We start from the raw sequence: 12549 nt of genomic DNA, 5'->3' as shown, positions 1-12549 counted from the left end.
GGCGGGCGGGGGTCCCGCCGGTGCCCCGGCCCCTCGGCTGGGCCGTGAGACGCCGGCGCTGCGGGATCCGCCGCGGGATCGGGCCTTGGCCCCGGGCGGGGCTGGCGGAACCGGCAGCGAGGTGTGTGTGTGTGTCTGTGGGGGGACCCCCCTGGCCGGCCCGGCCCGCGGGGCTGCGGCGGGGCCCGAGCTGCGAGCGTGGCGGGAGGAAGGGCGGGAGCTGTCGGGAAGGGGCGCGGGCAGCCCTGAGGGGACGGGGTGGGAATGTTGGGGTTCCAACGCCCACTGAGGTGCAGCGGGGCTCTGAGCCCCCAGTCCGGGCTTTCAAGGTGGAGTTCGCTCTGTAGCGCCCCATTCCAGTCCTCTTGTTGCTTTCTCTCATCTCTGGAGCCCACCGAGTGTGAGGGGCGGCTGAGGAAAGGGCTCTGCTTGTGGAAGTTCTGGGGGGCAGCCAAGCCACCTTACTGGGATCACACCAGTGGAACAGCCTCACCAAGCTCGGGGGAGTTCACACTTGTCCCGTTCTGTGGGAGTTCTGCACTCTTCTGGCTCTCCCAGCTCTCCTATGCCAAGTCCAGCGGCACTTGCCCATCCCTTGGAGTGTCCTTGCGGCAGAAAGCGCAGGGATTCCCCGGAGATGTGGGAAACTGAGGCACAAGTGGGCTGCCAGCCCGCCCAGGATTGCCCAAGAGGCTGATCCTGCATCAGACTTCTCACTCCTCCTTCTCCTCCCCAGCAGCCCCAGCCCAGTGGAGCAGCAGGTTCAGACGTGGAAGGACAAGCAGCAGCTCTCACCTGCTGTCTGAGGGGCTCTCAGTCTTCAAACCCCCCCAGGGGCTGCTCGGGTGACGCCTCATCCTCTCTGCTATTTGTCCACAGGTGACTGTTCCAAGATGTCCCTGTGGAACCTCGTGTCCCACATGCCACCGGAGGAGTTCAGCAGCCTCTCCGTGGAGTTTCCCCGGAGCCTGCGCTGTCTCCTGGCCGAGTGGCTGGAGAACCAGCCCTGGTGAGTCTCCCTAGACCCTTCCTGCCTGGAGCAGCACTGGGCTGGGGGTCACACAGGGGAGGGTGGGGGATCCATGCCCATTCTCCCAACTTTTCTCCTCTCCAGGGAGTTCATCAATGGCTCAGACGCCTTCTGCAGCAGCATGGCCAGCGGGATGCTCTCGGCAATGCTGGATAAACTCCGCAGCGCTGCCAGCAGCGATGGGCAGCAGTGCCAGATCCTCCAGCAAGTCAGCAACATCGAGGTGTGCAGGGACCCTGGGGCTGGGTCACTCTGGGATTGCAGCCAACTCCCAGGAAAACTTGATTTTTTTATGCTGGAAGGTCTCAGTGCCTTAGGATGGTCCCCATGTGACCCTTTTCCAGGCTTGTGAGCAATGAGCGGACTCAGTGATTGGGTTTTTGGGGTGTTCCAGAGAACAGAGGGGGTTTGTTTGCATCCCAGAGCTGACCTGTGTTCTGCAGCCCAGTGACCCACAAGGAGCTGCCACATCTTCCCTGAAACGGTCCTGTGGGGACCCTCCTGAGCCCCTCAGCCCCCACAGCCTCACTCACCCCCAGTTGTTGGTACCTGCAGGCTGTCTGACCAGATGTTCCCCATTTTCTGCTTGAGTGTTTGATTTCTCCTTCCTCCAGGCTTGTTTCCTCCTGCTGTGAACTCTGGGTTTCATTTCTGGGGCTCTTTCTCTTATCAAGGCTGTTGGAATTGCTTTGTCCCTTTCCCAACCCTCTGATTTATCCCCTCTGACCAGTGGAGCTCAAGAGCACCAAGGCTGAGCAGAGTTCACTCCCAGAGCCACATTCTGGTTGAAAACTCTGCTTTTTTGGTAACAGACCTTTTTAATATCCAACATTTGGGAAGGGATCAGCTTTAGTCACAAGTTCTGGGGAGCAGGGTGACTTTCCAAAACACGACTGTTGCATTTTGCTGTAGCAAACAAGCAGATGTTTCAGCTTAGGGATTTTCTATTATTTAAAATGTTAAAGCAGATCAGCTCTCCTGTGTTCCCTCCTCCCTCCATCCCTCATTCCAGAACACTAAATCCTCATTTCTCCATGCCTGGCCAGGCTGTTCCCTGCTCTCAGTGCTACTGTGGGCAGTGGGAGCCAGGTGGCCCCCAGGATGGGCAACCACAGGGCTGGGAATGCAGGTGTGAGCCAAACCTGGGCCTCTCATCCTCTGAATCACACATTTTCCCTGGAAGAACCCACGGGGCTACCAGTGCTGCATCCAGACCCCCGCACTGGAGCTCCCACCGGCACAGGAACCCACCAAGCACGTCATCAGCCATTCCCCCACCGTGTTTCTGCTGCTGTTTTGGGAAGTAGCTAATTTGGGAAATGCGTGAAGGCCGGAGGAGCTGGCACGGGACCCGGGAGCTGGAGCCAGCAGGGGAATTCCTCTCTCTGTTTTCAGTGGAAAGCATTGATCCACCCAGGGCAGTTGGGAGAGTCTCCCCCAGGTGTCAGGCTGGAGGCTGGAGGAAGTGCTCACAGGAATGGAGAATTCCTTTCGGTTTTGAATTTATTTATTTATTTATTTTTAATTTGAAGTTGCTTCTTCTACTTTTTATACAAAAAAAAATGAGCTGGAGCAAATGATCCTGATATTCCCTCCAACTCCAGATATTCCATGATTCTGTTTATAGCGGCTTTAAAGCTGGAAATCGGCTCTGTGGTGATTGTGGAACCCCTGAATTGCTTTGGCTGGACGTTGTGGGAAGGGGCTGGGGTGGGAGTGGGCCAGGAAGAGGGGGGACGTGTCCTGTCCCCCCTGACACCCCCCATTTGTGTGTCCCCCCAGAACACTTTCCGTCGGGACCCGCTGCGGCTGGTGGCCGTCGTGAGGGCCATCCTGGAGGGTGAGAAGGCGGCCGTGCTCAAACGGGTGGGTGCTCCCTGCCCCCATCCCAGACATCCCAAGGTGTCAGACCGGCCTCAGCCCCCACTGACCCCGCTCTGCTCTGCCCCAGGATCACCACCTGCCTCTCAGCTTTCACCGGAGGCAGGAGGAGCTGAAGTTCAACCTGGGGCTGCAGCGGTTGCAGCATCGAATCCATGAGATCCAGACACTCCGGGATGAGGGGCCAGGGAGGGATGGGGCTGTGCAGAGCCCCATGGCCCCCAGGGAACTGCCCAACCTCATCCTGGAGGCTGTGAAGGAGTTGGAGGCTGTCAAACAGCAGGTCTTGAAGAGGATCCAGATCTGGAAGAGACAACAGCAGCTGGCAGGGAATGGGGCCATCTTTGAGGAGAATCTGGCACCGCTGCAGAAGAGGTGAGGGGGCACAGAGCAGGGCTGGGGGTCCCTGAGAAACCTTCTGCTCCCCCCACTGGCCCGAGGGGCTCTGGGTGAGTGAGGGTGGGGTGCTGAGGGTCCCCCTTTGTCCCCCTTTCCCCAGGTGTGAGAGCCTGTTGGAGGTTTACTTCCAGCTGCAGCAGCAGGTGATGGCAGTGAGCACAGAGCTGGGACCTGAGCTGCTGCCCCGGCTCCTGGAGCGCTTCAATGAGGTGTTGTCCAGCCTGGTCAAGAGGTAACAGGCTGGGGGGCTGTGATGACCAGGGGTTGAGGTGGGTCTGCAGGGGCTGGTGGCAGAGCAGGTAGGGCGTTGTGCCAATTGCCACGGTGTCCCTTTGTCCCTCAGCTCCTTCCTGGTGGAGAAGCAGCCCCCACAGGTGCTGAAGACCCAGACCAAGTTCCAGGCAAGCGTCCGGTTCCTGCTGGGCCCGCGGCTGCTGAAGGCAGCGCCCAAGCCCTACGTGGTGAGGGCTGACATGGTGACAGAGAAGCAAGCACGAGAGCTGGAGCTCAGCAACTACAACAACACTCTCAGGTGAGCAGTGGGTGTGGGGGAAAGAGGGCTTCCCCACTCCCATTCCCCCACTGACCCCCTCCTCTACCCAGCGAGAGCACGGGGGAGATCTTGCACAACACGGTGGCCCTGGAGACCAACCCCACCAATGGGACCTGCTGTGCCAACTTCAAGAACGTGGTGAGTGCCAGCAGTGAGGGGCTGGGCTGGGCTGGAAGCTGTGCTGGGGACTCTGTTGGGTTTTTGGAAGTCCTGAGGCTCCAGATGCTCAGCTCTCCCTCCCCAGCTGCTGAAGAAGATCAAGCGCTGTGAGCGGAAGGGCTCCGAGTCGGTGACAGAGGAGAAATGCGCTGTCCTGTTCAGCACCAGCGTCACCTTGACCCCCAGCAACATCTCCATCCACCTCCAGGTACCAGCTCCTCTCCCATGGGATGGGGCTGGATGTGCTGAGCCTTCCCCTGTGGAATACCTGTGCTGCACTGGGACAGTCCCATGCTTGGCTCAGGGCCACTCTCTGCCCCCAGGTCCTGTCTCTGCCCATTGTGGTTATTGTCCATGGGAACCAGGACAACAACGCCAAAGCCACTGTGCTGTGGGATAATGCCTTCTCTGACATTGTGAGTGCCACGAGCTGGAGGGAAGGAGCTGGAACCTGGGGCTAACTGGGCTCTTGGAGTAAGGGCAATAGTGCAGGTGGAAGCAGGGGTGGGATGTGGTGGGTGACCTGTCCTGATGACCCCCTGCCTGGCCACAGGAGCGAGTGCCCTTCGTGGTGGCCGAGCGGGTGCCCTGGGACAAGATGTGTGACACCCTGAACCTGAAGTTCATGGCAGAGGTGCAGACCACTAAGGGGCTCCTCAAGGAGCACTACTTCTTCCTGGCTCAGAAGATTTTCAATGACCACAGTGCTAGCCCCGAGGACTTCCAGAGCCGCCATGTCTCCTGGGCCCAGTTCAACAAGGTGACTGGGAGGGCTGGTCAGGGTGGGCAGGGACCAATGTGGCCATGGGGAGCTTCATGGCCTCTCTCTGCCTCAGGAGATCCTCCCTGGCCGGGGATTCACCTTCTGGCAGTGGTTTGATGGAGTCCTGGACCTCACCAAGAGATGCCTTAAAAGTTACTGGTCTGACAGGTGGGTGCCCCAGGGCTGGGTTTTGGGGGTCCTGATCCCACCCCAGCACCCTGAGTGGTCCTGATCCCTGTTCTCTACCTGTCTACCCCTCCAGGCTCATCATGGGCTTCATTAGCAAGCAGTATGTGTGCAAACTGCTGAGCGCAAAGCCAGACGGGACCTTCCTGCTCCGCTTCAGCGACTCTGAAATCGGGGGCGTCACCATCGCTTACGTTATCCGGGGCAAGGATGGTGAGATGGGGTCAGGTGCTGTGCAGGGAGGTCCTCCCTGCCAGGGGCTGTGACAGGAACCACCACTGGAATCCACTGATGTGTGTCCCCTCACTCAGGCTCCAGCCAGGTGGAAAACATCCAGCCATTCTCTGCCAAGGACTTGTCCATTCGCTCCCTTGGTGACCGGATCCGGGACCTGGAGCAGCTCCGTAACCTGTACCCCAACACCCCCAAGGACCAGGCGTTTGGGAGTCACTACAACAGTGAGTGGGGAGGGCTGGAATGGGCCCTGGGCTGCCCCTCTGCACCCCAGCAATGCTGCAGGGAGGGTCTTGGTTTTCAATCAGGTGGCCCCAGGGCTTGCAGGGGCAACTGAGGTTGGCAAAGATGGTTGGCAGGGCATGGTGGGGATGGTGGCTCATGGATGCTTCTCCTCCCTGAGCAGAAGAGCAGACAGGCAAGGACGGCCGGGGCTACGTCTCCACTGCCATCAAGATGACTGTGGAAAGCGAAAGGTGAGTGTGAGGCCATGTTTGTGCTGGAGGTGTGTGCACGTGGACCAGGGTTTGAACAGACCCCTGATGCCTGAGCATCCCCCTGGGCAGGGAAATCCCTGACTGGGAAAAACAGAGCAATGCTGGTGAGCAAAGAGCCCCCTGTGAGTCCCCAAGCTGTGCTGGGGTACATCTGTGCATCTTCCACCCTCCCCTCAAGCACCACTGGCACATTTCCCCCTTCTGGACCTTGCAGTGCTGATGGGGATCATGTGCTTTTGCAGGGACCAGCAGCCTCCAAGCACCATGGGGGCCCTCCCTGAGGCTCCCCAGGTGCCAATGCCAATGTTCAACCTCCCTGTGCTGCAGCACGAGCTGCCCCCCATGTGGTGAGTGCCCTGCTGTGGGCCATGGGGTGGGGGCTGTGGCAGAGCCCCCCACCTCAATCTGAACCTTTCTGTGTGTCCACTGCAGCACCCCCCCTACATTCTGCCCCCAGCCCATCCCCCCGAGCTACCCCACAGTTGAGAGCAACATCATGATGACCCCTGACAGTCTCTGCTTCCCCAGGTAAGAGCAGGGCAGGGTGGGGGGCAGGGTGGACACCCCTCCACCCCCCAACAGGGTCAGGGAAGTTCCCCCCTCTCTGAGTGCTCCTGTTCCTCACAGCTCATCATCGATGCTCTCATCCTCCTCACTGTCCCACTGCCAGGACCCTGTCTTCAGGCACCCTGGGTAAGATGTGGCACACAGCTGGCACAGCTGGAAGGGGGGGCACCCTGCCCTGCACCCCTTTCTCCCCCACCAAAGCCTGGGCTGGCAGACCTGGAGTGGCCATCCCTAGCTGACCAGTGCTCCCAGGAGGAGGAGCCCCACATCAGCCCCCCACAAACCAAGCAGTGCCTTGGGGCTGGTGAGTGCCCTGGGGGGCAGGATCTACACCATTCTTTACCCCCCCAGACACTTCATACACAACCAGTGCTTGTCGGGGGACGTCCCACAGCTGCTGCCCGTGGGTCCCTCTGTGGAACCGCAGGACGAGGAGATGCCCGAGCTGCCCTCGTTCCAGGCTGTGGAGGATGCCTCGCTGCAGAGCCCCCCGCGCTGGTAAGCACAGGGAGGGGTCAGCAGGGAGAAGCCCCTCCCAGTCCCCCTCTGCTCACCCTGCTGCTTCTGTCCCCAGGATGTCGCCCAGCATGGAGCAGTCATCAGCCTCGGAGTTGGACCAGCTCCTCCTGCAGGACATGCCCCCGTTGTCCCCCTTCGCGCCCCTCCCGCAGCACAGCGGGTACCCCAATTCCAGCCTGTCCTCCTGGGGGCTGGGGGACGCGCGGTGGGATGACAGCATGAGGCCAGGACACGCGTGAGGGCGCTACTGGGGTGGGGGGCATCGATCTGGGACCCCCCCACTCCCTCCCAGCCTTGCCTGGGTTCATGGACTTGATACGAACTCGTGCAGGCATGGAAACTCCAGCTGGGAAAGGCGGGGTTGGGGGGATTTGGGGTAACCCCCACCCCCCCTTTCCGTGCATTGCTGCCCGCCCCCGCTGCTGCCGGGGGTCCGCGGGTGAGGGGGTGCAGGCGCAGGGACCCCGTCCTGCGTGGGGGGCACCGGCAGCCGCACGCGGTGCCCCCAGCCCACGCCGCCGGGATGAGTCACCGCGGGGGCGGGAGGCGGCAGCGCGAACGGCGCCGGGGCGGAGGTGCCAGCCCGGTGCCCGGCAAGGGGGGGGACACACCGGGACCCCCATGGAGGGGGACGCGACCCCCGCGCACCACCCCGCAGTCAGCGCTTGCTTTGGGGTTTTGAGCTGTTCCCCATCCCCTCCCCACCCCCTCCCTCCAGGCTGGAGCAGGGGGCAGGAAGGTAAGCCATAAAATAAAGTTTTATTCCAAAATAACAAAATAAATAATCTACTGTACACGGTACAAAGGAAGAGTCGCTAATGCTCTAAAAAGACACCACACAGTCCTAACGGGGGGGTGGGGGTGGGGGGAACCCCGGGGCTGGGCACGGCTTGTAGGGATGGTGGGGGGGGAAAGGAGGAGGAACCCCGAGGGGTTGGGAGGGTGGGGGAAGGGAACAGCACCTCCCCAGTGCCCGTCAAACGCCGCCTGCTTCGTGCTGGGAGGGGGTGACACCCCCCAGCACGTGTGACACCCCCCGGCACAGGGACCATGCTTGAAGCACACGCAGGTATCGGGGTGCAGGGGGGTGCGTGCGGGGGTTGCGGGGGTAGGAGGGGGGGGTATTTACAGCCGATGCAGTGCTGGGTGGTGGGGGGGGGGTCGCAGGATGAGAGGGGGGGCGCACAGTGAGCTGGCACGTGCTGCGGGGAGGGGGCTGGCGGCTGGTGCGTGGGCGCTGCGGGTGGGGGGGGGGGGGGGAACCGTGTGCCCGGCGTGGGCGGCAGCGCTGACGTGGGAGCGCACAGTGCGACGCGTCTGTCCCCGAGCGGTGACAGAGCCGGGGTGGGGACGGTCAGCACAGGGGGGGCTGTACAGGGGGCTCCAGTCCATTGAGGGCTCCCCAGCCCTGGGGGGCGGCGGGGACGCAGAGCCGGGCAGGATGAGGGTATTGCTGCTGCGGGGAGTCGCATCCCACCGCGGCTGAGGTAACCAGAGCGTCGGTGTGGGACGGGAGGGGGCCGAGGGGCTGTGGCTGAGACCCCCCCCCACCCAAATTCCCCGGGCCCGGAGCGCCGCCGCACCCGTCCCCCAGCACGTTATTGCTTCGTTAATGGTGGCGGGGGGGCTACAGGGGCCTCACTGCCTGCTGGTCTCCTGCTCCACCTTGATGGTGCCCCGAGGGGGGTCTGGCGGGGCCGGAGGACCCCGTTCTGCCAGCCCGTCCTCGAACTCTGTGGGGAGAACATGGAGACGGCGTCAGGACACGATTCCATTAGAGAAGGCAGCGGTGCCGCCCTGACCCCTGCCCAAGGCAAAGCCCCCCGGCCCCGCAGGGCTCACCTGGTCCGGGGGGCTTCCCCGGCAGGCAGGGGCTGAGCCGCCCCACGCGCTCGTGCGAGACCAGGCGGGCCAGGCGCAGCCCCTCGTCCATCAGCGTCTGCTGGAGGATGTGGCGGCTCCAGAGGCCGTGGGGAGCGAGGCCGAGGGGCACGTCCGGGGCCGCACCGGGCGGAGGGGTCAGCCGGGGACAGGCCCCCGCCGCTGCCGAGAGAGGGGCGACAGTCAGCGCGAGGGGCTGGGAACCGGCCACCACCAGCCCTCCGCAAAGGGGAGGGACCCCCCACTCACCCTGCAAGTGGCCGTCGAGGCTCTCCCCGGAGAGGCTGCCCGTGTCCTCCTCCAAGCTGGCTCGGTACCCGGCCCCGGGGGGCTCCAGCCCCGCCGGCAGCGCCAGGAGCTCGGGGCGGCTCTGCTCTCCCGCCTGCCAGGAGCACACAGGTGAGAAGGTCTCCTGTGCCACCCACCCCAGGACACCCACGGCCGTCACTCAGAGGTGGCATGGGCAGCCCCGGGCATGTTGCACCGTCACACCCACGCTCACAGATGTGCACATCTGCACACGCTCCCCCTGCACTTGCACCCACCTCCTGCTTGAGCCGCTTGGCCACGACGGTACCGCTGTCCTCGGGATGGGCCCTGGGGGTGGAAAGGGGCTGTGTCAGGCATGTGGTGACCACAGCAAGGCGCCACGTTGTGAGCAGAGCCACCAGGCAGGGCAATGCCAGAAGCTGGGGTTCTGGCATGGATAGATTTGGGGGCAGAAGGAAGGAAGCTGGAAAAGGCAGCCCTGGCATGGTGGGCAAGGGGCTTTGGGGATGGAGGCAAGAGATGGGGTATCCCCAGTGGCATCCCTTGGCTGCCTGGCATCCCCCCCCACGCCTGGCATCCCCGTCATTCCCATCCTCCCCACCTCCCACACTCTGAGGTCAAGCAGAAACCACCCACGCAGGCAAAGGGGAGCTGGGGGCCGCAGGGTCCTGGCCCCATCCAGAAGTGCTGGATCATGGTGCAGCTCCCGGGCTGCAAGGGGGTGACAGCCAGGCCCCTCCAACCCTACAAGGCGGGGCTTTCCCCGGTTTGGGCTCACCTGGTGACTTTGAGCGAGGACAGGTAGGTGCTCTCCCGTGCGACCTGTCGTGACAGTGAGAAGAGCTCGACGCGCCGCAGCAGCAGCGAATTGTCCCGCAGGCAGAACTGGGCGGCCGCCTCGTTGATGATGAGCTGGGGGCAGAGATGATGCGTGAGTGGGGACAGCGCCCACGGGACCCTCGGCTAAGGCAGTGCCAGCTCCATGCTGGCAGATACCACCCGCGTGGGATCAGACTTCAAATCCCACTCACCCCATCCCCAGAGCCACCCCGGTGCCTGTCCCAACCCAGCACATCCCAGGAAGTTCAAGCACGGAGCCCACCTCGTGCAGGGTGAGCTGCTTGCCCTCGCGGCGCCGGGCCTCGCCGCGGCCGTAGATCGCGCTGTGCCGCCGGATCTCCTCCTCCTTCTGCCGGTCACCATCCTCCAGCTGGAAGATGTGCCCCACAGCCTTGGCCAGCTTCTTGTTGAGCTTCATCAGCGCCCGCAGCTCGGCCTCGCCGCCCCGGGGGCAGCTCTGCAGCAGCCGCTCCACGCTCTCCACCACCGTCCGTGCCAGCTCCGGCTCCAGCTCCGTGCCCACCGCCTGCTCCCCGCTGCTCCCGCCCGGGGAGAAGGGGGGACCTCCCGGCTCCTCATCCCCACCACCCTCCGACTCGGGGGTGCTCCTTCCCGGCCACGGCGGTGCCGCTGACGGTGACAGCTTCTCCCCTGGCTCCGTGGGGCTGCGGGCTGGGGGCGTCCCGGCACTGCCACTCCCCTTGCCCGCGGTCTCGCCGGGACTGGTGTGCCCGTTGCTGAGCGCCTTGCGCCCGCCAGCCTCGGAGAGCTTGAAGAGCGGGATGCTGCTGACGGGGACAGCCGAGACGGGCTGGCTGAAGAGCCCCGGGTTGGAGGCCCACTCCCGCAGGGCCTTCTGGAGGCGGCGGACGTGGAGGGGCTTGGTGGCCATGCCCACCAGCGCCATGATCTCCAGGAACTCCTCCTCGCCCGCCTCGCAGAGCTGCTGCACGTCGTCCCCCCCTTGCTGGATGAAGGTCTCGTAGTAGCCCAGCAGGTTGGCGCGTTGCAGCACCCGGTACAGCTGCAGCTCCCCCAGCGTGCGGGGCAGGGCCATGGCGAGCCTGTGGTGGACGGAGGACAGACAGACTCACCACCGATCCAGGAGAAACTCCCTCCCCACCCTCGGGCCTGGGGACAAAAGGCAGAGGGAGCACTCCCGAGTATGGGTTTTCCAGTGTCCCTAAACGCCATGGGACGCCCAGTCCCACCCCTGTGCTCCGGGCTGGGACAGTCCCTGCAGCCACAGCCCCTGGACACGGCACAGACATATGAGTGGGGTCACCCTCATCCCAGCCCCTACCCCCTACCCTGGGCTGTGCCCTGCCTCTGCCCCTCCCCGAGCCAGCAGTCCCTCCACGCCAGGTCCTCACACGGGGCAGGACACACGTGGGGCTTTCCCCAGCCCCCCCATCCCCGGGGATGGTGTGCTGGTGCCGATCTCACCGTGGCAAACATCCCCCAGGCCCCCTCCCCTGCCCTACCCATGCCCTATTCCCCTGTGGTCCCCTGGATCCCATCAGGGCCATCATTCCCTGGTGACCCCGCCCCGCTCCGTGCCCCCATCCCCACCCCGGTCCCACCACGGCGATCCCCCCATCAGCGTCCCTGCACCTGCTGGGTGCCCTCCAGTGCCCCTGCACCTGCACCCTGCACCCTGCTGGGTGCCATCCCCCCCTCCCATTCCTCCCAGACCCACCGGGGTCATCCCTCCCCGGGGCTCTCTGCCCTGCCCGGTGACCCCCGGTGTCCCATCCCCCCGCCGTCCTCACGGTCCCTCCGTGCTCCCACGGTCCCATCGAGGCCATCCCCCCACGAGCCCCCGAGCCCGGCCGGTACCCCCCGGTGCCGCGATGCCCCCGGTCCCATCGGGACCATCCTCTCCCCGTGCATCCCGGCGCCCCGGACCCGCCCGGAACCCCGTGGCCAACACCCCTTGGGCTCCCCACCCTGCCCGGTGTCCCTCGTTGCTCCACGTCCCTTCGGTCCCCTCCAGTCCCACCATGGCCACCATCTCCCTGGACTCCCGCCCTGGCCGGTGCCCCCCGGTGCCCCATCCCCTCCCGCCGTCCCCCGCTTGCTCACCGCCGCCTGGAACCGCCTCCGTCCGCTCCGCCCGCCCCGCCGGGCGGCCGGGGAGGGGCGGGGGGGCTCCGGGGCCGGCTCTAGCCGGGGGTCCGGGGGGTGCCGGGGCTCGGGGGTCCCGCGGCCGGGCCGGGCGCGCTCCCTCCGCCGCGCCGCGCCGCTCTGCGCGCCGCCCACACGGGCGGGACCGTGAAATAGCAGCGGCCCCGGCTGCGCCGCGCGTGGGAGGCCCCGGGGGCGGATCCCGCGGCTGCCGCCCCCGCCGAGCGCGGGGGGGGAGCAGCGGTGGGGGCGGCAGCACCGGGCCCCCTTCTTCCCCCCACCCCCCCCACCGGCACCGGAGCAGCGGGAGGGGAGCGGGAGCGGGGCCCCGCACGGCGGCATCGGGGGTCCAGCAGCCCCGGCAGAGACCGGGGAGGACACGCGTGGTACGGGGGACCCGTGAGAGAGGCAGAACCCCCCCGAGGGGGACACGGTGCTCGGTGCTGGTGTGGACACCCTGAATCCCGCGGGTCCCGCGGGCAGCGCTCGTAGCATCCCCGGTTTCGGTGACAACCCGAGCGGGCGCGGGGATGCTCCGGGTACCGGCAGCGCTGTCCCGGCGGTCCCCCCCGGTGCCGGAGCCCTTGCGAAGGGCTGGCGCTTGGTGTCACACGCTGCCATCGAAAGGCTTCGGGGTGAGCAC

General features: G+C 64.9%; 2 protein-coding genes across 4 annotated transcripts; one reads left to right on the top strand and one right to left on the bottom strand.

Moving 5' to 3' along the window:
- The first annotated feature begins 27 nt into the window (after nucleotides 1–27).
- STAT6 (signal transducer and activator of transcription 6) lies at nucleotides 28–7425 on the top strand. 2 transcript variants are annotated; one of them, XM_033083322.1, is made up of 20 exons: nucleotides 28–121; nucleotides 880–1009; nucleotides 1115–1253; nucleotides 2813–2896; nucleotides 2982–3286; nucleotides 3411–3542; nucleotides 3654–3842; nucleotides 3914–4001; nucleotides 4108–4230; nucleotides 4346–4438; nucleotides 4576–4782; nucleotides 4859–4953; nucleotides 5048–5184; nucleotides 5283–5429; nucleotides 5612–5681; nucleotides 5945–6049; nucleotides 6135–6230; nucleotides 6330–6395; nucleotides 6621–6767; nucleotides 6844–7425. In XM_033083322.1, the coding sequence occupies exons 2-20, from the start codon at nucleotides 894–896 to the stop codon at nucleotides 7025–7027; spliced, it is 2523 nt and encodes an 840-aa protein (XP_032939213.1). In that variant the 5' UTR covers nucleotides 28–121; nucleotides 880–893; the 3' UTR covers nucleotides 7028–7425. The 2 variants fall into 2 exon arrangements, with proteins under 2 accessions (XP_032939213.1, XP_032939214.1); XM_033083323.2 differs by lacking the exon at nucleotides 28–121 and having other exon boundaries at nucleotides 275–1009.
- Nucleotides 7426–7528: 103 nt separating this feature from the next.
- Nucleotides 7529–11899, bottom strand: NAB2 (NGFI-A binding protein 2). Of its 2 annotated transcripts, none has more exons than XM_033083325.1 (7): nucleotides 11865–11899; nucleotides 10042–10843; nucleotides 9718–9851; nucleotides 9215–9266; nucleotides 8919–9051; nucleotides 8631–8831; nucleotides 7529–8521 (listed from the first exon to the last, which is right to left on the bottom strand). In XM_033083325.1, the coding sequence occupies exons 2-7, from the start codon at nucleotides 10834–10836 to the stop codon at nucleotides 8427–8429; spliced, it is 1410 nt and encodes a 469-aa protein (XP_032939216.1). In that variant the 5' UTR covers nucleotides 10837–10843; nucleotides 11865–11899; the 3' UTR covers nucleotides 7529–8426. The 2 variants fall into 2 exon arrangements, with proteins under 2 accessions (XP_032939216.1, XP_032939215.1); XM_033083324.2 differs by lacking the exon at nucleotides 11865–11899 and adding an exon at nucleotides 11729–11852.
- Nucleotides 11900–12549: the final 650 nt, after the last annotated feature.

The sequence above is a fragment of the Catharus ustulatus genome, chromosome 31 (assembly GCF_009819885.2).
Source record: "Catharus ustulatus isolate bCatUst1 chromosome 31, bCatUst1.pri.v2, whole genome shotgun sequence".
NCBI classification, from domain to species: Eukaryota; Metazoa; Chordata; class Aves; order Passeriformes; family Turdidae; genus Catharus; species Catharus ustulatus.
The sequence above is the reverse complement of the archived record's forward strand: the minus strand, read 5'-3'. Positions and strand labels throughout refer to the sequence as shown.

Excerpts from the sequence above, each read along its gene's own strand:
- STAT6 (XM_033083322.1), top strand. The coding sequence starts at position 894 with ATGTCCCTGTGGAACCTCGTGTCCCACATGCCACCGGAGGAGTTCAGC. Across the intron at positions 5,185-5,282 it reads CGTTATCCGGGGCAAGGATG|GCTCCAGCCAGGTGGAAAAC; the intron begins GTGAGATGGGGT and ends CCCCTCACTCAG. Across the intron at positions 5,682-5,944 it reads ATGACTGTGGAAAGCGAAAG|GGACCAGCAGCCTCCAAGCA; the intron begins GTGAGTGTGAGG and ends GTGCTTTTGCAG.
- NAB2 (XM_033083324.2), bottom strand. The coding sequence starts at position 11,793 with ATGGTGGCCATGGTGGGACTGGAGGGGACCGAAGGGACGTGGAGCAAC. Across the intron at positions 9,852-10,041 it reads AGCAGCTCACCCTGCACGAG|CTCATCATCAACGAGGCGGC; the intron begins GTGGGCTCCGTG and ends CTCTGCCCCCAG. Across the intron at positions 9,267-9,717 it reads TCCTCGCTCAAAGTCACCAG|GGCCCATCCCGAGGACAGCG; the intron begins GTGAGCCCAAAC and ends TTCCACCCCCAG.